The sequence below is a fragment of the Odontomachus brunneus genome, unplaced genomic scaffold (genome assembly GCF_010583005.1).
Source record: "Odontomachus brunneus isolate Ranch 3 - 2012 unplaced genomic scaffold, Obru_v1 Obru_scaffold_005, whole genome shotgun sequence".
NCBI classification, from domain to species: domain Eukaryota; kingdom Metazoa; phylum Arthropoda; class Insecta; order Hymenoptera; family Formicidae; genus Odontomachus; species Odontomachus brunneus.
Genome location: NW_022639455.1, coordinates 606,935 through 634,180, shown reverse-complemented (window position 1 = coordinate 634,180; position 27,246 = coordinate 606,935). Strand labels below are relative to the sequence as shown.

General features: G+C 43.3%; 1 protein-coding gene across 2 annotated transcripts in view; it reads left to right on the top strand.

Moving 5' to 3' along the window:
- The window catches only part of LOC116849938, a 246,731-nt gene that overhangs the window by 192,118 nt on the left and 27,367 nt on the right, over nucleotides 1-27,246 (top strand). For both annotated transcript variants that reach the window (XM_032827629.1, XM_032827639.1), the window contains 7 exons: nucleotides 14,641-14,777; nucleotides 19,163-19,451; nucleotides 20,675-20,937; nucleotides 23,770-23,922; nucleotides 24,797-24,991; nucleotides 25,934-26,322; nucleotides 26,700-26,936. In XM_032827629.1, coding sequence (XP_032683520.1) covers nucleotides 14,641-14,777; nucleotides 19,163-19,451; nucleotides 20,675-20,937; nucleotides 23,770-23,922; nucleotides 24,797-24,991; nucleotides 25,934-26,322; nucleotides 26,700-26,936 — 1,663 coding nt within the window. The remainder of the gene's footprint in view (nucleotides 1-14,640; nucleotides 14,778-19,162; nucleotides 19,452-20,674; nucleotides 20,938-23,769; nucleotides 23,923-24,796; nucleotides 24,992-25,933; nucleotides 26,323-26,699; nucleotides 26,937-27,246) is intronic.

Here is a 27,246-nt window from a genome sequence, read left to right as displayed (position 1 = left end):
GGGGGGGGGGGGGGTGCGAGGTAGAAGGGCCGCGGTGGAACTTCGTAGAACGGAAACGGGAAAGTAGGTCTCTTGGAAACCACTGATTAATCTTCCGCAGCGCCTCTCTCGTGCCTCGCCAAAAATAGAGGGAAATGTTGTTATTCTTGGGTAAAAATAGCCTCTCGGGCGTTTGTAATTTGTTTGGTCGGGAAAAGAAATCCGGCCGTAATCAGGGCGGCTGCTGAAATAAATAGACGATGCGTCGCGTCGTTCGAGTTGTAACACATAACTCCTCCTGTCGAATAGTTCTGCTTTAGGGATAATTATTGAAGCGTGGAGTCTGCAAAACGGAAAAATCGCGCGCACGAGAGAATAAAGAAGCGTAAGGATTATTTAACGTGGAGGAGTTCGTTGGGAAAGTACACAAAATTCTATTCGTTACGTTTGTTTACGATCTTCGACGAACCGTCGGTCTTAAGTCCGAATTTTGCACGAGGAGAAGCCCGTAATATTTTGCGGATGAGACGATTAATCAAACAACTATTAGCAGAATAAACGGATTACTTGTGTACTTTCGTGCTAACAACATGTCGTATAAACTGTTTACATTGTTACTCCGCGCGGCTCAGTACAGAATATATGCTTGCTTAATATCGATCACTCATATGTCGCGCAGTCCTGTCACAGGCCTTTCTCCGGCCACAGATATCTTCCCAAAAATGCAGTCGTCGCATCGTGAATATCGAGAGGTGTACAGGCTTGCGGTCTCAGTACAGACCAAATTGCGGAACGGCGGTTTCTCTCGAACATAAAACGGCAAGGTGAACTGCAGCACACAGTTCCGTCAGTTAATTTCCTCTTTCGCCAGCTTGTCTTCGCCCTCGTCATTATCTATTTTCCTATTCCACCGTTAAGCAAAATCAATACAATCTGCAGCGTGAGACTCCGCAAAGCCGGGAAACGAACGATCCCAACTGAAAGCTTTCTTTCGCTCTGTTAATTTTCGTATCGCCGCGCGAGACGATGTGCTCCCGAGCGAATAAAATCGCAAAAAACGTTCTGGAGGTAAAGTCGCGTTTAAAAACAAGCATATTTTGAAGGACCCGCGGAGAAAACAAAAAGTTCAGTCTCTCTCTCTCTCTCTCTTTCTCTCTCTTCCTCTCCCCTTTCCTTTCTCCTTGCCTCTTTCTCGACCATCAATCTCTCATAACGCTGTATCGCGTCGACTTCGCAAGGATAAAAAAAATAATAACAACACGCTGACGCAAACTGTGTGAAGCAAGAGAGAGAGAGAGAGAGAGAGAGAGAGAGAGAGAGAGAGAGAGAGAGAGAGAGAGGCGAACGAACGAGCGAGAGAAAGTAGGGCAATTTGCATAGGGCGTCCGATCAAAGTTTCCTCTCCAGCGATGGGATATCATCAGCGAGAAATGGCGGCGTACGGTCGAATCGGGCGGCGTCGGCGAGAGTTTGAAGTGAAAATGGAAAAAGAAAACACCGTTTTCCTCATATGAGGGAGAGCGGCGCGCTCCCTTATTAGATATGGTCTGGGTAGCGCGCCGATAAGCCGAATTTATGGCGCTCTATTTTCTTCATATCGACGAATTTTAACGTGTCGCGAGACAGGCGGTAATTCAAACAGAGTCACGTAAACGTACGTTGCGACAAAATCGTGCTGATTACGTCGCGAAATTGCATTCGTTCTGGCGCGGCATTTTGTCCAACGGCCGTCCGACTTGCGCTCGACTAAAGCGCTCGCTGCCGCCCGAGAAACTCGTCTCGTATATCTTGCACTTGTGTGTATCTTGGTGCACGCGATCGGCAAAGCTACGTATTTTTAACGACAAGGAGCGTATTTTCGGCGTACTTTAGTCGCGCGCGAGGAGAGGAGCCGTTCGAAACACGTTCGTCCGTCTGCCAGCCCCGCTGCCGCATTCTCGAAGAGCGGAAGCTGAATTTACGTAAGGGGGTGCACAAGTTTCGCGAACCGCGACGCCGCGCGCGCTCTGTTATTTCGTCAAATTTATCGTACACCGGGGAGCACGCGGGCATAATCTTCGCCCGAAACTCATTTCCGGAGATAATCCACGGGATAAGAACATTATTTCGTTGCCCTATGCATTAAAAAGACCACCACCTGTTAAGCGCGTTTATTGCACAGAGCGCCAGCGATAATTCGTTTGGTCGTGCGATGTCCTCTCTTGTAATAACGCATTGCTATCTAATTAATATTTCATAATGCAGAATTAAATACGCCGCGATTATACCTTCGTTTGTTTCGTTTAAATGTCATGTCGGTCGCCAAAGGGCACCGTAGCACAGTATAATTGCTGGCGTTACTGCTGCAGTAGTTATTATCAAAACTCCATCATGAATATCTTCCAATATACAAAGCCTCTGAAAATTCAAGTGAAATCGTGAAGATATATAGGGATGCAGAAGTTATCGCAGGAATTTTTATTTTTACAGAGAAGCGCTTTTAATTTAAACGATTAAACCGCGTCGATGTGTCCCAACGATGATAGATTTACGTCTGGAAAACAGGGATTGCTAATTTCAGGTGATGATATATAATAGTACTTTCAAGCGGAAAATTAAGCACGGAATTATTTACTTGTTTTCGTTGTACAATCCCGAGTCGAGAGATCTTGATTCTACCTTTTCGATATCAATATTCCATTTAACTTCTATTCTGATACTCTGAAGTCAGCCTCTTTTGATTTTATTCAAACTACTAGCTTTGCCGAGAGTTCCTCTTTACAACCTACGAGTGACATTTCGTGCGTTTCTTGCCATTTTGAGGCGATAAGTAGAATTTTACTTTTCATGCGTTCTGCACATATATTAATCTGTATACTGTATACTGATACTTACAAGTAAACCTATCTAAAAGTTACACTTCGATTTCTTTCTAATTTGGCACAAATATAGAAGTATAAAACAATATTTAGGTCATATTTTTTTCATTTTGTCCCACTTTGAGTTTATAGCCTTTTAATGTTCTTACTCCTATCATAAACAAGTGCAACAAAAATGCATAAGAAATAAAATTGAATATAAGATGTAGGCGTTTTTGATTTGTTGATTATGAATATGAAGTCAAATGTGTAAAATTATTTGTATAAATAATAAAATGTTTAAACAAAACATGTAAAAAGTTGAAAAAAATTATTTATACAAATAATTTCTCGGTTTGGCCGAGATTCGAACCATTTTTGACTAATTTAGCACAGATTTAAAATATTTTGGTTGGAATCTTGATTAAAGAAATTCATAAATGATTTGTGTCTCAACTATGCCGATTTTGTTAAAATTATTTAACTGTATCTTGTATTCAATTTTATTTCTTATGCATTTTTGTTCTACTTATTGATGATAGGAGTGAGAACATTAAAAGCTATAAACTGTTCGTAAAACTCAAAGTGGACCAAAATAAAAAAATATGATCTAAATATTTCTTGTACTTCTACATTTGTACCAAATTAGAATGAAATCGGAATGTACTTTCTGAGTAGGTTTACTTGTCAGAATATACAGATTTTAAAATATTTAGGTCTAAGGTAAAGCTAAAACTTTTGACTCAACACATACTTCCCCCTTTATTGTTATCCGCGAAACATTAATCGCAACTTGATCGTTTGAAACATTCCGTGCACACTCTGCACATGACAGCGTTGTTGCTTATTCGTGAAACATGTGACGGACGTACTATGCCTCGCGGAGTAGAAGGGATAACGCTTATCATTGCGAGTCAGCTGCCCGTCGTCATTATTCCCCCGCGCAATATAACTGTCGCGAGCGCGCCGCTGCGAGTACCGTTCACGTGTATGTCATACGCGAATGTCTCTTTACTCCTTCATACGCTCATATTAAGGCCTGTGCGCGGCCGAATTCGGGCCGTCATTTTTCCACGAGGAGAAACAAAGCTTATCCACGCGCGTTTTCTGGGCGCTCCTTATATTCCCGTGGAACATTACATTTCCTCGCGACGACGTGGAGTGGAGTGTAAAAAATGTAATTGCCTTTTCCGAAATAGAAGCGATAACTCTTATCGCGACGCGACAGCCGCTCGTAGACATTAATCTTGCGCTCTCGGCGCGCGCGCGAATGCAACGGGACGCGAGGATCGGGCACGCGTACCTGGCCGCCGTGAATGGCCTCGCTGATCCGACTCGAATGTCATTTTGCGCTTTCAACGAAGTCGCGCCATTCGCGTTGAGCCCTCGATAAACAGTACTTCGCTGTTCCGAGGTGGATTTAAAGGGTTCTCCCAAGGTTCCAGTCTGGAATTCCAAAATGAAGGTGAATTTCAGGGGTACTTTTAAACGCAACGGAATGGAGTATCCTACAAACCGTAAGTGCATTTGTATAATGCATAATTGGTACGTTCACTTCATTATGTTCAAATCAACTGTCTTCAATTTTAATTTCTCGATTTGGAGGAAATGCATGATTTCTCCGGCCAGGTTTGTTTGAGGTCAAAAAGCAAAAAATATTTGTATTCCAAAACAGTTTTTTTGTGCACTTACAAAGTCTTTTTGAAATTTCAAAAAATGTGAGAATCATACAAATCTTCGATTTCTTTTCTAATATTCCAACATTTTTTTACACATCTCTGTGAATAAAAATAGTGAAAGAAAAATTTTCCTCCAAAAACTTTTATTTTTAAGTTCAGAATTTTTCAAATCCATTGAAAATATCGCGAGAGATCGTGTAAACTATCCAAATCGAGATACCGAAGCTTCAGGCTTGTTACACTTTTAACCTCTTAGCTACTGTAGTGGCTTTCGCTTATGTCATCTTTCTGAACGGTACGTCACTATAGTGGCTCACTTTTATTTCTAATAAATTATAATTTATTCATCTAAAACTGTGTTCTAATGTACTTGCGTAGTGAAAAGCATTACCAGATACAAATCGCAGTGCTACATTGTTTACGCGCAGTCCGCGTAAAGTCGAACTTTGCCGTACAGAGATACAGCTCCGCGAAAAATCCAACCTAAGAGGTTAAAGATGGATCACAACTATATAAACATATCGAAATGACAGTTCAAACTATGCTCTACATAAATGTCTTTACAGTTTGATGATATCCCATTCCGTTACGTTAAAGAGTGACTCCAGAAATTTGTCTCCATTCTGAGACTTCCAAGCGGGCCTGAACCTTTAAATCTCGTGTAAAAGCGTGAACGCGGCTTATCCCGGTGAGAAGACACGAAGCAACTACGGGAATGTCACTCGCAGGTACGCCTCCGTGTTACTCAAGTGGTTGGCACCCGCGTAGCGGCTCCTCTTCAACATTTCGCGACAGCGAAACGCACTCGCCCATTATTCGCGAACAATCATTCGGCGAGAGGGTGCGCGAATAGAGCGCGATCGACGATTACTAATCGCCGATAAACGTAATCCTGCGCCGATAAATGTAATCCCTTTTTCGGTTTTTCCTCCTTTTCGCTTTTATTTCTCGTTTTATTGCGCAATCGACCATGTGTCGGGCCATTGACTGAATTTACACGGCCCAAACCCAAACTCCGTTTGGTAACCGGCCGTATTTGTTTACATGTACAGCGTAAAACCAATTTAATAATTTCCGCTATTGTAACAATTGATAGAATATGTATATAAACAGCTACAGTTATAACTACACTCTATTGTACTATCCGCAGGGGTAAATCGATTTCCTATCACGGTGAATGTGGTTATATTATCATTATGATAATCCGTCGAATTATCGTTATCACGAAACGCGCGCAAAATCGTTGTTCCTCATTCGCAAATTACATTTCTCCCGACACTCGTGCAAAAGTCGCTCATGTAAGGCAGAGAGAGAGAGAGAGAGAGAGAGAGAGAGAGAGAAAGAGAGAGCAGTTTTCAGTCGTTTGTCTTGAGCTGCGAGCTCGACATCACGTCGACACGAGCACGTCGTGAATACGTCGCGTTGCTTACCTTCTATCTTAACACGTGCATACACTAAGCCACGCACACACACACACATACACCACGTACACGCGCAAAATTGTGCGCACTCATGTGCACACACACAATCTTCGGCAGACGATATTATGCCTGCCCTTTAATCAGACGAGTCCCGCGCAAAACCCCCTGCGAAGCTCATGCTCGACTTCACGTGCGATTTCTCTTGTTTTCAATTTCGTACCGCTCGCTCGCGCATCGTCCTCTTGTTCCACCAGGTTGTGCCTCGCTTTTACGCTTTTACACCGACTATGCCAAGTGGAATGCGACGCGAATTCGCCGGCCCGACACAGCAGCCACGCGTCATAGAATTTTCACGTGTGTGAGCTACGACGGCAACGACGACGCCTCTATTTTTCGCCAGCTGCGAAAAATCCAAGCGTCGTCGCGACGAGACAGGCCTCGTCGAGAACTCGTATCTCTTTTTATTATTCGTTGCTCGCACGAAGCCCCGTAATGACGCGTGATCTTGAAGATATATTGTCGCAAACATCCAAGGATAACGAGAAACAGAGAGAAGGCAAAGAGAAAGCAAAGAGAAGGAGAGAAGGAGAAGAAGGGACATGGAGAGAGAAAGAAAGAGAGAGAAGTTCCTTTAGGATATCTCTGTGAGTATAAGAGTTGATTATTCCAACCAAAAACCGACAAAAAAATGCTTATGAAATAGTCAAAAACTACATAGAAACTAGTAAAAAACTGCTTAGAAACTGCTAATAAACAGGTTAAATACTCATCAAAATCTAATTAAAAACTGATCTGAAACTGTTTAATTCTGTCCAGTTTTTGACGAAGTGAGTGTCGACCAAACCAGTCAGTTTCTAGCCAAGAAAACTGACAAAAAACTAGCTAGTTACCAAAAATTCCTGGACAGTTACTGGTCAGAAACTAGATAAATTTCTACTCGGGATAATAGGTAAATTATATTGTCTTCAACTTCATAATATCATATATCTTTGCCTTTATCTTCACAAATCATATGTCTAATTTTATGGAGAAACAAAGACAGACATATGAGTTAACTATTAATTAACTTACCAAGAGGTTGTTCAAAATCAAAAAAATCAGCTCTAAATCAGGTTTTATTATTCGACCAATTGACTTAAAATCAACGGACATTTTTTAAAGTTGAAACTAGTCGGCGCCGCGGTTAGATATCAATGTTCCTCCGCGTTTGACCCGACGGAACTATCGGCAAATTCACGGGCCCGGCAGCTGGAAGGAGGCATTCATTGCGAATCCCGGATTTTCAGGCATTGTTAAGTGCGCTTGGCTCGGCGCCAATTGTGCACGGCGCGGCGTCCCTACTTTGCCAACTCGAATTCGATTGCGCCGTACAAAGGACACGTTTAGCCGAACTACCCCTCGTTTAACTATCGCGAGCGGATGGCCGAAATGCGAGACAATTAAAAATCGTCAATATAGTCTCGAAATATCGCTCACGTCAAGCGCGTCTATTCGTGATTCTTCTGCTTCTTTCCCTTCATTCCTCGCATCAATGTTCAATTTAATGCCGCTTTCCTCTCTCTTATATATAATTCCTGATACATATCAATCAACTTTTTTTAATTTATCCTCTGAAATTCTCAATTTATTCGCCGATCAATCCACTCGCTTTCTTCCTAAAAGAACTGAAATTTCCACTTAATAAACGAGAAAAGCTATAATCGGGATTTCCGTAAATTTTTCAGTAGCAAAAATCTCTACAACGTGACATTTCAAAGGAATCCGACGGAAAAGAGAGAGAGATTTCGAATAAAGTGCAAAGGTACGGTGCGGAAAAAGGCCAAGAAAGGTGGTAGACAAACCAAAGAAAGATGGAACAACATCGCGGCTGTGTCCGGACCGTTCAGAAAGGATATACATTCGCTCTCGTTGTCCGTCCCGGTCGGTTTGTCCACGTACCTCGAAAGACGAAAGGCGACGACAACGGCAACGTAAGACTCTATCTGCTGATACTAAAAACGTTGTGGCCGCCTTCCATCGTATTTCTGTCGCGTGCTACGGCGCCGCATCGCTTCTGCTTTCCTGTTGTGCTCATCTATCCACCGGCGACAGGATACGTAGAACCTCGTTGTCGTAACTCTCGATATAGTCGACTTGGAATTATCGTTTTTGCATCTTGATCACACGACCACGCCCGTGTGTGTCGTCGATAAAAGAGTCGTGGAAGAAAATGAGAATCGCAAGCAAAATAACGGTGTGCTTGAGATTGTTAAAAGTACACGTACGTTCACACTGTAGATTCATTGATTCCAAGGAGAATCGCGTAGAATAAAATTGGGAGAAGCACAAGAAGGAAAGGGAAGCGTACGTCTTTCGGAATCACCTCTCCAAAGTCTTCTCTCTAAAGTCGCCGAAATATTGCATCTAAAATTCGGAAAAAACTCGAAAGAATCGTAGCGTGAAATATAATGTTACTTTTGTTAACACGTTACATATTTACGAGGTAGAATTAATCCATATTACTCGTTTGCGCGAATTTCTGCGATGCGATTTTATTTTTTCGCTCGTAACGGAGTACCGGGAATTGGCTCGCTCGGCATTACTACGGCTAAGAACGCGAGTTAATAATCGCAACGTCGCTAGAAAATCCGCTTTCGCGGGTTAAATGCTCGTGCAACGTTGAACCACTCGGCGGTTGTGCCACGGCAGTGACAGAAACCAGCCATTCGTCAGCCGCTACCGCCGGAGAGGCTCCTCGACGCCGCAGTAGTAATAGCAGTAGTAGCAGCTACCTACGGTCAGACACGTCTCGGGTTGACGGAACGAAATGGTCTATGTCGACCATTAATCAGACGGACACGTAAATTTCGTTAATCGCTCAAAACTCGTAATGTTATACTGAACTTTCCGACCCCTTGAAATATATCGGGGCATCAAGTTGTTTAATTAGTTAAAATCTACATGATAATCGGGGAACATTTACAAAGGATTTCGATGAAACACCTGACACGCGGTCCTGTTACATTTATACCTGATGGAGATGATCGTGTTTGCACACGAATTATTCATTTTTGCATCGGAGGAAGTCTTTACAATTTCAATTTTTCCGTGAAATATAATTTTGAGGAATAAAAAAATATTGCGCAATAAAAGTATATCCGTTATAAAATATTGTTTCCATTTGAATAAAAGCACTCTCTCTATAGTAATATTTTTCCGTTTAATATGAAATTATATGAAAAAAAAAAAAAAACGCTGAGCTCTGCGCTAACATTATTTTTGCCCGCGGCACGTACGTACACCGAAACAAGAAATGGTTGAACTAATGAGAGACTGTGTTTGAACAATCAAAATTCATCCAAGCGAACATTTAGTCGAGCTGCTGTAATGTGAGTTATCAACTGTTTCAATAATTGCAACTTGCTCAGTAATTATATCGACGCAACTTATTATTGCACTAACAAATGATTTGTTCAATGGACGATATTTCCTTGAAGCCGAGTGACCGCCGATTTTATCAATCCAACTGTCTTTTTTCTCTCAGTGTACGGAACAGAATAAATTTCTTTTGAAAGTAGACGCGAATTATCAACGAAATTCGTGCTGCTGTCGCGTAGCGCACGATTGCCACCACGTGTTCCCAGTACTGGAGGCAATTCGTGATTGTTAAAAGGGATCGTATCGAGACAAACACGTGACTCCAGAGTGATGCATTAGACCAGCAAGCCGGAGTTCTGATTAGGAATGACCCGATGCCTGGAAACGGCGCGTATTGTTCGTGTGTGTGCATGCCAGGGAGAATGGGTGGGGAGGACAGCAGGGACGGCAAGAGAGAGAGAGAGAGAGAACCATTTGCTTCTGCGGCGTGCTCGTCTATCCAACGAACCCTTGATTTCCAGTGCTATACATCCACAATGAGCCCTTGAAGCCTTACAATAGTTCGGTGTGTAACCAACCGAAACTAGGGGGTAATTCCGCGTGGGTCTCACGATGGGAAGCCAAAGCAGGCCGCGTTCGACGAGCACATTCCCGATTCGTCTAATCGATGGGAATCGTGAACAAGTTGCGCGAGCGGTTTGGAACAGTGGCTCCCAAAGCGGGGTGGTAACAACCCCCGAGAGACGAGTACTCGCGGGAGACGTGAGGGGGTGGGAGAAGGCGGTTAAGAAGAAGTCGACATCGCTGGAGCGAGCTCATCGATCTCACGTCGAGAAAAATAAAAGTTGAATTGATTTTGCACGTAGTTTAATCGCTCAACAATTGCAAACGTAAAGCCAGGAAGTTTTAACAGAATCTCTTGAATAAATGTGCCATTGTTTGTCGCAGCTTTGGGTTCATCTTCGTCGATGAGTGATATCGAAGAACGGGAAATTCCTTCGGATCGCGCTTATCCTTCTGAGGATAAAAAGGAGAAGGAAGAAAGCATCGAGAATGTATTAGCGGGGAATTTAAAGAGATGGCGGTGATCCGAAGAAATCGGGAAATCGCCCGATAAAGATTTAGACTAGGTTAGTGCCACGAGCTCCGCGATCTATTGTAATTTTGAACGAACTGACGCTCGTGTCCGAACATACATTCGTATGAAAGTTTAAAAAATTTGACCTCGATGAATATTATACGAACATTACACTGAGCTCTCTACTGGCTGCATAATGAATACCCTAAATAATTAACTTTTCTATCAAGAAAACGCTCATTCATTATTTCGTCGAATTTATCTGCTTCCGATATTACGTCGCGATTCTTTCGGCCGGAGATTCACAGCCCAATCCCACATTCAAGATTGTGTTAAGTATTAATACGAAAAAGTATTAAGTGAGTAATACATACTGCATTCGAGTAAATGTTGCGTCCTTCAAATATTCCATAAATTGGTATATAAATTGGTACCTGCAAATCTGTTATAAATTCACCCAAAACATGTATTTCAAGACTACTATTCACAAGAAAACATTCACTACTAATGACTTAAAATAACTTAAGATTAGAAGAAGAAAAGTGAATTGAGTGATTGCTTCTCTCAGCAGCAGAACGATATCTGTCTCTGTGTATTCCTTTTTGATTCTCTGTGTATAGTCTTGAGATACCACAGGGCCGTTTTCATTGATTGAATAGTACTTGTTACTTGTAAAATGGTAGAGGGTTTTTTTGTTCAATTTATTCTAATGTATAAGCACAGGCAGACGTCAGCATTACAGCCCGTTCATTGTATCGAGTCTGATAATTCGTCGATCTTCTTTAATCAATAATTCAAAATTTTCCGCTTGCGAGATGGTAGGAGGAACGTTGTGTTCAATCTGACAAGCTTTACTCGCTCACAACGGGTGTCATCAATTGTCAAACACGCTGTATATATTCCGGAGCATCTTCGCGCTTCTTAAAGCGCGACACCGCGAATTCACCACGTGTTGCTGCTCTCGGATGGCAAGAAATCTCTCGAGACACGCGTGCCTGGCGACTCGACACGCGATCGTCTCAGGCGACGCATCAACAAATCCAGCTGGAAGAAGAATCGTCTCAGTTGAATTATCGATAAGCACTCGAACAGATTTGTGGTCTGTCCTTTGCGCGGCCCGCGCGAATCTCCTTAAATAAATAATCTTTATATATCTCTGCTGCGCGCTCGTTCGCCAGAAATATCACGGTTCGTCGATCGCGTGCGCCTTTCATCGGGATCTCCGTAGCAAGTCCTATTTGCGGGCTTTGATCGAGCGCTGTTTTTCCAGGCCCACCGTGCGGATGCCATTAAACATGAATGAAGAAGGGCAGGACAGGGCAGAGAAGGGTTGTGCGGTCGTCGTTTCCTCGTTCGTTCGTTCGTTCGTTCGCTGCCTTTTTCGTATGTACGTTCGTTCGTTCGTTCGTTCGTTCGTTCGTTCGTTCGTTCGTTCGTTCGTTCGTTCGTTCGTTCGTTCGTTCGTTCGTTCGTTCGCTCGCTCGCTCGCTCGCTCGCTCGCTCGCTCGTCGTTTCTCATCCGAAACATCGAGCCGGAATGCCTGGCACGAAACAAACGACGTGAGTCATCGATAATTCATTACCATCTTCCATCAATTCCTTATCTTGGCATGTTCTACGATCCTCCCGGGATCGTTCCTCGTAATCTCCCTGATGGAGTCGGCCTGCGGTTGATGAGGAGGCGGGAATACCGCGCCGCTGGGTTACGGCATTCGGCGAATTTTTCGCGATACCTTCGGCGCGCAGGTGCGCTCGCCGCGGAGAAACGGTTGCGCATATTTCGCGAATTCGTCGCCGACAGCAGAGAGGGATATTGAAAAGCACATATGCACGTAGATATGTGCGCATAACGCTCCGCTGCATGCAGCGAGGTGCACGTACCCCTTTCGTGCATTTGCTCGACTTTAAATGAGATTTCTTCCGGCAGAAATGTATGAATTATTACGATTAATTTATGGACCCTTTATCTCAGTCTGTCGTCTCTAATCTCGTGATCACATTGAGTGCTCTGTAATCGAGTTAATTCCAGCGGCCGTTCGGTAAGAATACTAATTCCGCAGAGAGCTAAAACGGAGCCCCCAGTACGGCCAACGGGATAATGACTTATTGCCAGGACCGCGACGTGAAAGATCAAGATAAAAGAGCCGTTGAGAGATGATTAATGCGGATCTAACAGCCGCTTACACGTCGTCTCGTTAAATGCCCGAGAAGTTGTAATTGAATACTGGATTATGGTTACACGATAAAAAATTAAATACTAATTTTAACATTTCTAACATGTCCCAAAAGTTCGTTCTAAATTTCGTGTAAAAATAACTCATTCGTGGTGTGTTACTTACCGATGAATTAGGAATGTTAATTAATTGACACTCACCGATTTTTTCTTTACATTTATGTTTGTCACTCCGACTTTAGGTTTAACTTTTGTAAAAATAACATAAAAAATAGCAAAAAAGTATATGAAACAGTAATTATAAAATAACTCGTAAAGAATGTTGATGGGACATTTTGCTGAAGACTCGCTTCTTCATTCTTGTCAATGTTAAAGTGACTTTAAGAAATGTTATTTTTTAAATAATTATGTTATAATAGGACTTAAAATAATATTTAATTTCTAAATAACATACAAGAGACAACTAAATAACATACAAATTATTAAGTTGGTATTAATATAATATTAAAATATTAATAATAATAATAATAATTAATATATATATATATAATAATAATTAATAATAATAATTAATAATATTAAAATATCACGAAAATAAATATCATATCGGTAATACGTTAATTTTACTTTAAAATAACAATAAAAAATGAGTAACACGTGAAAATTTTAACATTTGTACACAAGTTTTTTAACTTGTATACACCGAAAAATGATTATAATAATAATAATTTTCCGCAATATAATATCCGCATAGATATAGACGATAACTGTGCGATAATCATAATACATCGCCGTGGACAAGAGAGAGTTAAAGAGCGCAGCATTTTTTACGAAATAAAGATATAGCGAAGTATCTCGCGGGGATGGAAGGCGTGTTCGACCGGCTTCATCATTCCCCATAAATTTCCCGCGACGGACACGATTTTTCACGGGCACTGAGAAGTGCTCTCTCCACGCTTGAGAAATGCTATTCGCGCGAAAGAAAATTTACGGACGGCTGCGAGACGGCGTGTTGTCGAGGCGGTAAGAAACTGTCTTTAGGAAGATAAGGCAGGTAGCCACTGCAGAACAACGTACTTTAGCCTGTTAGACAACATAAAGCCACCGACGCAGAGATTATTCGATCTGCGAGTGTACGCGATCGACGTGATCGTACGACTATCGCACATACCCTGCGAGTACCCGAATAGAAACGTAACTAGTCGGCTTGAATCACAAAAGCTAGTATTCCAGCTAGCTAGTACAGGCCACATTAAATTTTCCAGCTTGTTACACACTAATTCGTTACTGGTTAATTATACGGTGAAATATAGAATTGACTTTGTGGTTCAGCCGTTGCCTAGCCATTATATATGAGATATAATAGAGTAGATGTGTATGTGGCGATGTCTATTCTAAAATATTAGCTATTATATCGCTAGTAGCGTTTTAAAGTTAGATAGCAAGTCAAAATTGAAGTTACGTTAATTTCATAAAAAAATAAAAAATGCAGAATTGAGTTTATTAGTTGTATTAGTGGCTAGCAACTACTTATGGCTTTTTATTTCATAAGTGTAATTTCGTTTGTTTAATCACTAGCTATTGAGTTTATTAGTTGTATTAGTGGCTAGCAACTACTTATGGCTTTTTATTTCATAAGTGTAATTTCGTTTGTTTAATCACTAGCTAACTTATTTATCTAGCCACTAAAAGTGAGCGCTACATTACCGGCTAGTAGTGATGTAAATTTATTATCTCGTGGCTAGAAGCACATCCCGACGAGGTTCAATTTCTACCAACAATTATTTGCACGGCTGTTCAATATTTACGGCAGCCATTCGTTATACGATTCATTGAGTCGCGGAAGAAACCGCATTCCACTATCTCCTCGATCCCCCGATGTTTTATGTTAGACAGTACGGACGCAAAATCGCAACAGTAGTTTCGTACTATCGAATGAATTCCCGATAAACGGCGAGTTCTTTGTCGACTGATTATAAACTTCGCAAATTCCACGGCGAAAGAGGAGGCATGATAATAATCTCGAAAATAAATAGAGACAGAGGTAGACGTTCGCTTCTTTTACTAAAGATAACGTGAACGTGAGATCACGGTGTTTTAATGTTTCCTGTTACAGCTTGCAATAAAACGTATTACGGCGACGTGGGGAAGACATACGACCTGGAGCTGCATCGACCGAAGGAGGATAAGGTGCCTTACATTTGCAAGCTCACCTTCAACGCGCCAGGTGACGATTTCGGTGATATAGTGCAGGTGAGAGGAGCGGTTGAGATGTATCAATTATCGCGTTACGGTATATACTCTTCAAAGTTCACGGAGAAAAATAATTTTGCTCTTTTAGCAAAATCGTCGTTGCTACTGCATATTCGTGATGACAGCAAAAAAATTTAGTTGACGTAACTAATTTAACAAATTATTCGTTATCTAAGCAAAAGTAGTTTCGTTGAAACTACTTCTGCCAGGATAAAAAAATTTGTTGAGTATATTTCCTAAGAATCCTAAGAATCACGTTATTAATTTGCTATCGATGCAAAATAATGTATCCTTAGAAAATTTATTTGCCATCGGAACAAAACTGCAACTGCTTATATAAATCCATCATGGTTCTTATAGCAAAATAATTTGTAGATTCAGCAAATTATATCCAGCAATTAGTGATTAATACTCCTAGCAAATCTTTTTGCTGTCCATATAATAACGGAAAGATTTTGTTAAACTAGCAGAAAATTTGCTGAGCCAGCAAATTATTTTTCTCCGTGCATTATCGATGCACTTTGTAAACATAGACAGTGTTGTTGTAAGCTGCTAATTTCAGAAAGTTGAATTTGGTATAACGAATTCTATTACAGACTTTGCTATAATCGTTTAAAGCCGCATTTTTCGATTCGACATAACGCCAGTGTGAACGACGGCACTTGTTCTCGCATTCACGCGCCATATTTGTGATTATTCTGTTCTTGTCTTTAAGACAGATGAACGACCACATGATCAAAGCACCCGCGTGGCCAAAGCGACCATATGATCGAAGTGACGACGCTTTTTGTGTCGTGAAGTGGATACAGCGAGTCGCTGCGTGCCATTACTTAGCGGTAGTGCTGCAAATTCGGGTAACTTTTAGTGCGTTCGCTTTGGGCGCTTTGCGCCGTAAGCGTCATTCTATCTTTTTCCCGCAGGTAATGAGCAATAAAGATAGAATGACGCTTAAGCACGTAAACGCCCAAAGCGAACGCACCAAAAGTTACTCGAACTCGCAGCACTGCTTAGCAGATCCAACGATTGACTGTCGCGGGGCTCTTAGCCTTAGGGCTGTCAGCTTCATAAAGCCCGTATCAGACTATAGTATTAAGATTGAATTGAAATTTAGTCAATCAGAGCAAAATTTACTAAGCTCAAGTTTGATGAACTTTGCTCTGATTGGCCAATTTTCAATTCAATCTCAATCTTAATCCGTAGTCTGATATGGGCCTTAGACCTAGCGGGATTCTCCCTGATTCCTAAAACGTTCTCTATGCGTGTTATTTCTACAAAAACGTGATGTTTCTATCTACGTTACCCTAAAACACATTTATATTATTATAATTACAACGATACAATGCTAATTGCAGTAGGAATTTTTCAGGATTTAGAGAGAACCCCGCAGGGGTTTTGTGAAGTTGACGGCTCTGAGACTGAGCGCCACGACAGTTGGTCGCCAAGCTCGTGAAGTGAAGGCCGCAGTGAACGCGTGACGTGACCGTCCTCGTCAAGGTGCGGAGTGGGATGCGCGCGATATCGCTTCCCAAAATAGCGCTGCAGAACGCAGCTATTGTTTACATTCACACGTCTCATCCTGACTTACCCCAGAGCCGTTAAAGGGGTGACGCCGGCTGATCTAGAGCGCCGATCGATACAAACGTCAATAACTCTGCTTGTAGACATCGTAGCGACCTGAAACAAAAACCGTTGGAAAGAGGAAATTATCGCGCTCCCGATGGACATGGAGTCGTTCTCCTGTGAAATAAGGACGGATCGGTATAGTCATGTTAACGCGAAAGACATCGATTTTTGTGTTTCCTTTCAAGCACAAATTAATACGAGAAACTTTAATTTGGATTTGCAATGCAGAGTCTCAGTTTTGCGTTCTTAACGAAAGATGATCTATATAAAGATGATCTATTTGCAAATTAATCTGCAATATCTTGATAACAAAGGCGCCATTTATGAAAAATGGTACAGAATTTTTCTTTCTAATTTAATACGCTCTACCTGCACGCACAACCAGCACCGTATTTAAATTCAGACAGTGTGTATGCACGCCGACTGTACGTTATTATTTATCGCAAAGAAGCGAACTCGTGTCGATTCCATTCATTCGCCGGCTACTGAGAAAAACGCCCATTGGGAATGCGCAGTGAATTACGCTCCACGGAATCGGACTTTAATTAAAGCGCGCATTAACGAAGTGAAACGAAGTTCGACGCGAAGAAACGCGCCGGAGACAGAACGGAGTCTGGATTATGTAGCAAATTAAATTCCGAACAGCTAAGTTTTTATCGAATCGCACATTAACGATGCCGATGGGCCCCACCAACAAACGGGGAAGTATCGATTAGTTCGTTGCGCGCTCGCCCGCTATATTTCCAATTATTTCTCTTGCAAACAGTGGGACATAATACGAGCGGCACCGCATCAAGCGTTTCTCTCGCTGGAGAAATTTTAAATAAATTACACATCCGCTCCCGCTTTCCTGCTCTTCCCCCTTTCTCTCCATCTCTTTCCCCCACGGAACTTTCGTATGGAACAAAAGAGTATTGTCTGTTTCTGCGAACATGCGCGCGCCACCGAAGCTAGTTATTTTCCGTCCGACTTGGCGGACTGAGGAATTAACAGCGGAATTTCTAATAAGCGCCGCGCATTTTTACGACGATCACGCGAAACTGAAAAAACTGAGTTTACGTGAAAAAAAGGCAGAGAGAGAGAGAGAGAGAGAGAGAGAGAGAGAGAGAGACAGAGAGAGAGAGAAGGATGGAGAACGGAAACGTGCGCGAGAACTTTCCACGCCGAAACTCCGGTGCCGCACCATCGAATTATTTACACGGCAGTGTTTACCGGCTTTCTCATAGCTGCACAGTCGGCGTCACGGGAATTTCTCGCACGGTGTCGATGGTGCAGTCCGTGTGCAGATGTTTACCGGTGTCGCGCGTCAAAGGGGCCACAGCCGCGCTAAAATTCGCAGTGATATACCTAGATACGAGATACAGCAGCCGACCGCGGAGTTCGCGAGGAGTCAACATATAAAACGCGCGGTCCGTCTAGTCGAGCGCCCCTTCTTCGTACTCGAGTAGCAATTTGACGTTTCATGAATCCATCTCCGGCGCTTACGGAATATTGAAGCACCTGAGCCGACACGTTGGAACGAGGAGTGGTGCACTTTTAAAAGACCGAAATTGCAAAGTGATCTTGAACGGGACGACTAATGTAATTCACATCGCGCTCGATCGTGTCACTCGCGAGACAGTATACATGTATACATGTATATACACGTAAACTGTATGCATGTAAGCTGTCGCTGTCGTTGCCGGAGCGGGACAGCATCGATACTTTAATCGCGCAGACCGGCTCTTCCTCTCTGTTCCTCTCACGGCAAAAAACCACGCGACCATCAACTCCTGACGGCTCGATCGATGCTCGATGACGCCGACGCGAATTTATTTGCCTGAAACCGAGCGAAACGGAAGCCCCAACAATAAAAAAAAAAGCACCGCTCACCTACTCACTTTCGACGTCACCCGTTAAAATCTTGTTACAAGATGCAAATGCGAAAAACGCGGGAAACAAATCAATCGGGAAAATCGGGAGATAAATGTCCATGCGCGCGCGCGCGTGCAAGATAAATGGGGACGAGCAGGTGAATGGAAAAATTAGAAATCTACGTTTAGGTATTCAAAATTACGGTTATAAATTTAGGTTATTGTAATTCCGTCGCTCTAATCAATTTTTGCCAACGTCGCAGAACATGATAACTCGTTTCATAAGTAAATGCCCGCATAGAAAATATCTTGAAATCCAAATAGCATCCAATCCGATTTCCCAAAGCAATTATGGCTTCTAGTTAGAAGTATAATATTTCATATATGCGATTGTCTCTCTGAGTGAGAAAATTCAAAATTTTCTCCATATTTCCTCTGGTTTTCATTTCACGCTAGAATTGAATAAAATATGTTGATCTTCGCAAATTTCATTTAGTAAAATATTCAAAATATTTTACAAATATTTTATTTTTTATTTTTTATTCCATTGAACACAATAGTTAAATCGATAGAGTGCAATAGTATAAAAGTGGAGTTTCCTATTTGGTACCGTGAAAGTACACCGACATTACCAACTGAAAAAAAGAAGGAATTGTATTCTTGTTTCGATTCTGGAAAGAGAACCCATGTTTGGGATCAGAAGGGAGTTTCTAATTAAGGAATCATAGTAGGATAACCAATTTTGGATAAAACTTACGCATTTCAATCGGAATCTATGCTGCATCTGAGAAAATTTAGAGGAATTTCTATGCGGTAAACGATAAAATTGTTCAATTCGGAGCTGAAGGCCATTAAGACATTTTCTTCCTTCTTTTTCTCCCCGTTAGTCAGCCGGTTTTTCGGTTGCAGCTGACCTTCGACAGCTTCACCCTGGGCAAATTCGTGTCCTTCACCGCGGAAGGATGCCCGGACGGGTCGTTGCAGATCTCGGAAGCGCAGCGTCCGGACGTCGGCGGTCTCTGGTGCGGCACATCCTGGGGACCGGCGATCTACTACAGCGAGACCCCCAGCGTCTCTATCATCCTCAAGCTGCTCAGGCTCAGCAAAGATCAGACGGGATTCAACTTCGACTTCAGGATGGCGTACAAGATGATCAGGAAATCGGACGCGGTGGTGCGCTACGGGAATCCCTTCGTCGGTAGGTGATCAGCTCTCAGGTTACAAATTTCGAGCACGTCCGTCGAAGTTTGTGCCTCGTAACACGATCGACATTTGTCCCCCCAGAGCTTCGTGCGGCTTACCTTTCCTACACTGATTTTGCCGTAAGCTCGACTCGATCGCCTCCTAAACGAGTCAGACATCTCCGATAAGCGTTGTTCGAACGGAATTCAACTCGAGCTTTCTCGTCGTTGTCGCGTATTTGATGAATACATTAAGATAAAACATCAAATTATTAGCGTCCTCTTAGTCATTGACAGTCTAGAACAGAACTCGGAATTAGTTGCCCATTTCGGGAAGATGGAAGGCGTAGCTCCCGAGAATCGGCCGAAATGGGCCGCTCCGTTTCCGTTCACCATCCCTCTCTCTCTCTCTCTCTCTCTCTCTCTCTCTCTCTCTCTCTCTCTCTCTCTCTGTCTTTTTTTCACATAAACTCAGTTTTTTCAGTTTCGCGTGATCGTCGTAAAAACTAATTCCGAGCTCTGGTCTAGAAGAAAGCTAGGTTTTCTTGCGATCAGAATTGCAATTAAATATCTTGCTTGCGCTCCATGATTTCAAAGGAGAAGTTTACAACTAAAACCGCTTGACAGCGGTTATTGGGTATTAATCAATGAAAATCTTGCTTAACTAAAATAATCGGCAAATCGATAATCAGAATTAATCAGTCGTCATGTATAAAATCACAAACAATTCCATCACGACAGATGAAACTAATTATTAATCAGACTTGGATGTGATTGGTTACACACCGATTAATAATTGATTTCGTCAGTAGATTAAATTACTTGTGATTGCACACATAACGGTTGGTTAAATTTGATCATCGATTTGCCGATTATTTTAGTCAAAGAAGATTACCATCGATTAACGCCCAACATTGAATTCGGAACAACTATTGTTGGTCGCAAGCAACTTTCTCCATGATAGAATCTCAATAATTAAAAGAGGATCAAAATTGTATGTGTATTATCGTTTTCATCATTACAAAACATCTATGGTACGACTCTTCCGAAATCTGCCGCGATCGATTGATATCGATAACGTTCGAATTAAATCTCCCAAAAGCAGACTCGTTCGGACTGCCGGTTTGGCAAAATTGCGGGGCGAGATGGACGTGACTCGGCGATCATTGAAATTGCGCGGACAAAGAATTTGCCGATACTCTAGCCGTCGATGATTAAAATTCCAACGTCACGTGGTCAGGAATAACGCAGGTCGTCGGGACGCCGGCGTCGACCGAGCGCACGTCCGTCGAGTACGCGAACACGTCCATGGCGATGCCGGTGCAAATGGTCGAGCAACACGTGCCACCACCTACGAAGCCGAGCTCGGAGCAGTTCTTAGGGGACCTAATATCCGGGACTTATTGCTCCCGTATATTCACCGACTGCGACCGGAAGAAGTGCAGATTGCAGTCGCCTAACTTCCCCGGGCTCTATCCCCGCAATCTCACCTGCTATTACGCGGTAAGGCTCACCTAAATTGCCACCGACGACAAAGCGTGTGTCTGTCGTGTTTGTATGTATGTATGTGTGTGTGTACGTGCGTGCGCGTTGTGTACTCTTTTTCTTCCTTATTCCGGTCGCGTAACTGTGAAAAGCGCGCGGTTTATATCGCAGAATGCCAGTGGCGCGCCGGACGTACGCCATTCGTGCGGAAAATTGCAGAGAAATTCGGCGTGTTCCATCCCGGACGATGTTAATCGCGACGATCTTTCGCTCACATACATGATTTTAAGCCGGAATTCTCGAAGACGACGTGCTATATTAATCAGACGGGGAAATATTCAGCGTCGTGCAGATAATACGTTCACGAAAGGCCGTGGAGTTTTCTGCAAGGAGAGGCGCCTCTCATGAAAGGAGCGCTGTATCAGGCGTCGTTAGGATAATGTATCATCGGTCCGAATTAATTTGCCCCGTCGTCGTCGTCGTCGAGCAGACGCTAAGCAGTGATATACGATCGACATAGTCAGACAACGGGGCTCCTCTCATTCTCCCTCTCTTTCTCTCTTTCTCTCTCCCCACGGGGCCCCGACACGGCTCATATTTCTGTTTCAAGCAGACACACCTGCGGCGGAAGTCGTAAAAATGGCACGCTTCCTCGCGCGCGCGGTTAACAAATTTTCGGCCGGTCCTCTTCCGGCGGCCATTATTTCCCCTTAGCATCTCGCAGAGCCGTGCGAGTCGGCCGTGAGCCTCCTCGTCACGTAAATCATCGTGCGCCGGGCCGACGGGGGTTTTCTGACCGGAAGAATTTTTCACTCGCGCAGTACGGTTGGTCGCCGGCCAAGTGCGAGGTCACGTGGACGCGCCGGCGGCGATAGCCCGATCAGCGAGAAACCAGGAGGGCGATTCTCTCGGCGATTCTTCTCGCCACCATGAATCGAGTCGAGCACAAGAGAAACCTCCGAAATTCCTTGCTTGTCTGCCCCCACTCGTTGTTCTTCCCAGCAGACTTCCTTCTCGTTGAACAGCCAGCTCTGTTCAAGCCTAAGAAGTTCATGCACCAGGTGTGTAGGGCGCTTAAGTATATTTTCGGCGGCGCTGGACTCCATCAAAAGGACTGCTCACAAATTCGCTATTTATCGAAGAAAATTACGTTTTTACATATCTATTTTCTATCTAAATAATAAGTGTCGATTTCAAGCTAATTTCATGATACTATCTTGCTACGTTTAAATCAGCACCGTGCTATTCAAAGCTTAAACAGCAGTTTTCTGGTGCAGTAAATACTGTTCTTTCTTCTGTACCTCGTTTTCTGATATGTAACATTTATAACGGTAAGTTTTTTGTTTGGATGACATCACTTCTTACGAACCTATACTGGAATAATAGTCATCTGTATTGCTTGCCATAAGGTTGCAAGATCGCCAGTGTTAAATTTCTCACGAAACGTTAACTACGAATGCGTTTTTGTCGCAACAAGTGTTGAAGTGAGTGAAATTTTTGTATAATTTTCAGCAGTTCACTTGAAGCGAGAGTAAACTCTTTAAACGCGCGCTTTTGCACGAGAGCCGCAGTTCATCATCGTGCGTTTTCTCGACGGCCGGGGGCGATCGGTAATAATGTCGGCATCCTGTAAACATATTTCATCGACGCGGCGAAACTAATCATGCCCGCGCTCGATGCCCCCGGTCGTCCTCGAGCCGATAGACGAAACACGTGAAGGCACCGCGGAAATTTACGGCTCGCCGTTTCGACGCCGGAGGCGGTCGTTTGTTCTCCTCGCGCGCGCAACCGGACGGGTGAGACACACTCGTGGGACTTGCGCTAGATAGACTTCGATTACGAATGAGAAGCTCGCGATCTCCGTCAGTGTATTTCTAGCGCGAGCTTATCTCGCAACAACGACATCGGCCATCTTGGTCTTTATCACGCTCAGCATCGTAAAGCCGTCGATGTCCGAAGGAGAAAGAGCTGATTTCGGCTATCCGTCACGTCCCGCCGGCTCAATTCGCGAAACAGGTGAACGACAATATGGAAATAAGAAGACAAGATGTCCCAACACGGTCGCTGCTAGGGTTTATTTGAGGTGTTCTCCTCAAAAAAACTAATTTCAACGCTTGTTTTTCCCTCGTTTACGTAATTGCGTAAATTAAATTTGATTTGTCAGTGAGGATATAGAAACAGATTTTGTTGCTGTCACACATACATAACGTTAGTAGCGAACGTAATAAACAAAATGTTCTATAAAAATATAAGAGTGAAAAATAGGCCAATAAAAACTCAATGCTGTTCTTTCAGCGAATTTTCGTTTACAATGAGAAAAAAATTTCTGATATTTGCAACTATAATTACATAAAAAAATAATGTGATTATAAATTATAGTCAAGAAAATACCACTCTTTAAATTAAACTCTACTATAATGTTAGTAATAATAATCTCACACGCATCTTATATGCATCGTTTGATTTTATCTGAAAAATCCTAAATTACTTATTATATAGCTCAATATTAAGTGAACGATTTGGTCCTTTCACTTGAACCTTCAGCGAACACACGTACCTTAAATAATAGTTCATTAAAATATCTGATTTTGGCTCTCATTAGCCTGTTGCTTGCTTATCGTTTTACACTTTGACAATATAGAAATTCGTTTCCTGCCACCGTACACGAATACACGCAATTATATCTCGCATGGTCGCCATCTGCTATTTTCTCTTCAACAGGAATTCCCCAATCATATTCGTCGCGGAACATATGTAACGGAATAGGTTTAAGTGTCGGGATAAAAAGCCGTGTGTATACGCGAGCGTTCCGAGTGAGTGCAAATAGACTGATTCGCACCTGGTTTATAGGTGAGGCAGCACGAAGTGCCGGCGGGCAAGCACGCCTTAATACACGTAAAACAACCCCGAGGCCAATTGGTAGCTGTGAGGGCGCGACCAGCTACTCAAGCCGAGCCGCCACCTCGGGAACTGCGTCTCTGGCAAGATTGCGACGTCGTTCAGGTACGTAAAGCCGCCGCGAAAATTGGATTAGCTGTTATAAATTCGCGACAGAGACCAAGACGAAGGGGCGGAAAGAGAAAGAGGAAGAGACAGAAAGAGAGCACGGCCGTCGCGAAGCAACGTGACCAGTTTGCCAAGTAAACCGCCCTGCTCTTGCATAGCGATCTCCTCTCCGCCGACGGAAACTCTTTAAGTGCCGCATTCTTCGTGGTAGCGAGCGAAATCGCGAGATATTTCCACCGGGGTGGCGCATCAAGCAAAAAAAGAAAAAAAAAGAGAGCATTGCTCGGAATGTTGGAAAACATTACATGCGTTAATAGACAATACGCTGTCTCGGAAAAAAGAAAGGAAAACAGATATAAGAGCTAGGCGTGACTAGGAATCGAAGAATATTAAACGCAGCCGCACAAGTTCAGACCATCACGGTGTGATTTAACGCTGTTATTCCGAATGGCGACCCTGGATAAGGCTTCCTTTCCTATTTACGTGCTTTTCTTTCCCTTCGGTCGTCTAACATCTAACCAAGCTTGATGTTGCGCTTACTGTTGCGTTACCAATGTTACAACAGACGTGTTAATCAGAGCGACGCGAGAGCGAAGTTGTTTCGGCGGTCTCTCTTGACTTCGTCTCTTAATTTCAACGAGCCCTTGAATCTTCCCGCGTTTTCGCGATAAGCATCAGAGTCGTCCAATTAGCTTTTCGTCTGAAGCTTAAGCTACATATTAGCCGGAGCATTCGCGTGTCAGAGCCTTTATTTAAGGAATTAAACGTCGACAGTGCGGATTATAGGACGTAGAACGTACCGTGCGGAAACTTGGTTCGCGAAGTTCAGCCCGTCTATTCTTCGTTGCGACGGGGAAATTTGTCTTTGCAGGACTACGTAACGGTGTATGACGGATACACCACCAGGGAGCCAGTGATCCTGAAATTCTGCGGCGGCGGGGAGCCGGTACCGGAGGCCATCAGCAGCGGCCCGGAGATTCTCGTGGAGTTTACTACCTCCCCTTATGGCACCTTCTTACATCCGACGCCGCCCCATTCTCTACATGGGTTCCAATTAGAAGTGCAAGTACGTGAGAGCTTTCACCGTAAACTGCATAATGGCCACCTTAATTAACGCCCATCCTATCCGCAACCCCCTTCCTCTAATCACCTATAAAATTAAACACTTTAGATGCGTAGAAGTAATACGCAGCGAGAAAAGGGAGGGAGAGAGAGAGAGAGAGAGAGAGAGAGAGAGGGAGAAAGAGAAAGAATAAATTGCATCTCTCATCGAAGTTTTATCTCCTCGGTGTGTCTGTCGAATCCTGGTGAATTCAGCAAAGAAAGATTTCTCTATAAAAATGTATTTTTTTTATAAAAAGGCTGAAATAATAACTTAATATATAAATAAAAATATTTTTTAATTTTATAACTGACAAATATAAAAATATAATTACGTAATTAATTAGTTGAGATGAGCCGGTGGAATTAATTAATATTAATTTGCGCGTTATCATCAACAACCGCGATCACCATTGGCCTTCTCTCTCTTTCATTGAGTAATAAATATTATACGCGATATCAATGTGAATAATCGTTACAAACGAGAGAAATGTACGGAACTGGAGTGAACGAAGAATATACATTCGCTGATGACCCTTCAGCGAGAACCCAGACAAATCATCGCAATCTCGCCGTATGCATAATCAAAAATCGAGACCCGCCTGAGGACTCGTTTCGGCCCGTTGATCGCGCATAAAATCCAACGAGAGCTCGTAGAGCGAAGGCAACGATATCACTGTGGCGGTCGCATTATCCCGTAAAATTTCCTAACGACACACCGCAGCGGAATACATTCGAATCAGATAGGAGCGGGAACACGCGATCGCCCGAGCAATCCGCATGAAAGCCGCTCGCTCTCTCACCCCGTCTTCCTCCTGCGGGCCCCCCGTCGAGGGGTGAATCGCTCGGCGACGAAGCCCGCCCCGTCAGAGCACGGCACGCAACACGAGAACGCGTCGGCTTCCAGGTCACGTTCGTCGACGCCGAATCGCCCACCTACGCCAAGAATAAGCGCTGCGAGTTCTGGCTGAGAGGCACCGGCGGCGGCGTCCTGGCGTCGCCCCGTCACTCACTGCCGAGGAACAGCACGTGCCTGTACCATCTCCGCGGCTCCGGGCCGACCCCGCCGAGTCCCACGCCGCCGCGACCCTTGCCGAAATTTCCTGAACAGCGACCCGGCACCGTCTGGCGGCGACCTGCACCGAGACCGCCGCAGCCGCAATTCCGCGTTTGGCTGTCCATCCTCAAGTTCCACGTAGGCACCAGTTTATCCAGCACGGACGAAGACTGCTCGACCACGCTGATGGTCTGGGATGGCGAGATGATGCCGTTGTCCGAGTGCAACGACGTCATCTGGTGAGTGCCGTGGGTCCATTCGACCTGGACTTCTCGTTCGTCTTATCAATCTTCGAAATAGAGATTAAACGTCTGTTTTCTCTTTAGGTCGTTTTCTCTGCTCTAATGTTCGAGTTTGTCGTAATAATTTACGTCTCTTCCTGGTGATTTCTTAAGGTTTCAAGTTTCAGCAATTGTTCATCATGATAATTTTATCTGAATAATTTCTTAATTTTCCAAGTTTTAGCGATTGTTTATTATAACAATTTTGTTTCTTCTGAGTGATTTTTTAATATTCCAAATTCTGACAGTAGTTTTAGCAATTGTTTTCGTTATTAAATGGAGCAACCAACATTCATGGACGGAACCAAAAATCCCATGTAACGCTCTTGCTTCAGCGAGAAGGAACGCCAACGTTACGCGGAGAGGATGGGCGATCCGATTCAACCCGTTCTTGCGCGACCTGCGAGCAACACCACGCTGTTGGCGAGATATTGCAAGGATAAAGTACCGAAGACCTGCGATCATGCTATCCTGCAGAATACCAGTCGCCCGTGTTCTCTGGGGGAGAGCTTCGTTTCATCCGGCAGCAGTCTGACCATCGAGATGCGTATGATAGAGTCGACGGCGCTCAGGCAAGTGTCTTAATTTTTGTTGCTTTACGTCCAGTCATAAATCCTTTTTATCATGGTAGAACACAAAATCGAGATATTAGGACCTTAACTTAGTTTCCGCCCGCAAATGTTAGATGGCAATGCAAACAGTTCTAGTAGTCATTACTAACGAAACAGGTAGTTTGTGATTAATTTCGACATTTCTCGATAACATTCAGTCAGCATACACAATTATTTTCCTAAACAACAATTTCTTTTGCTTTGTGAAAAATGGAACGCGATAAAGTGTTTTTTCGACATGTGCTTTTGCACTATTTTGATTTGAAAAAAA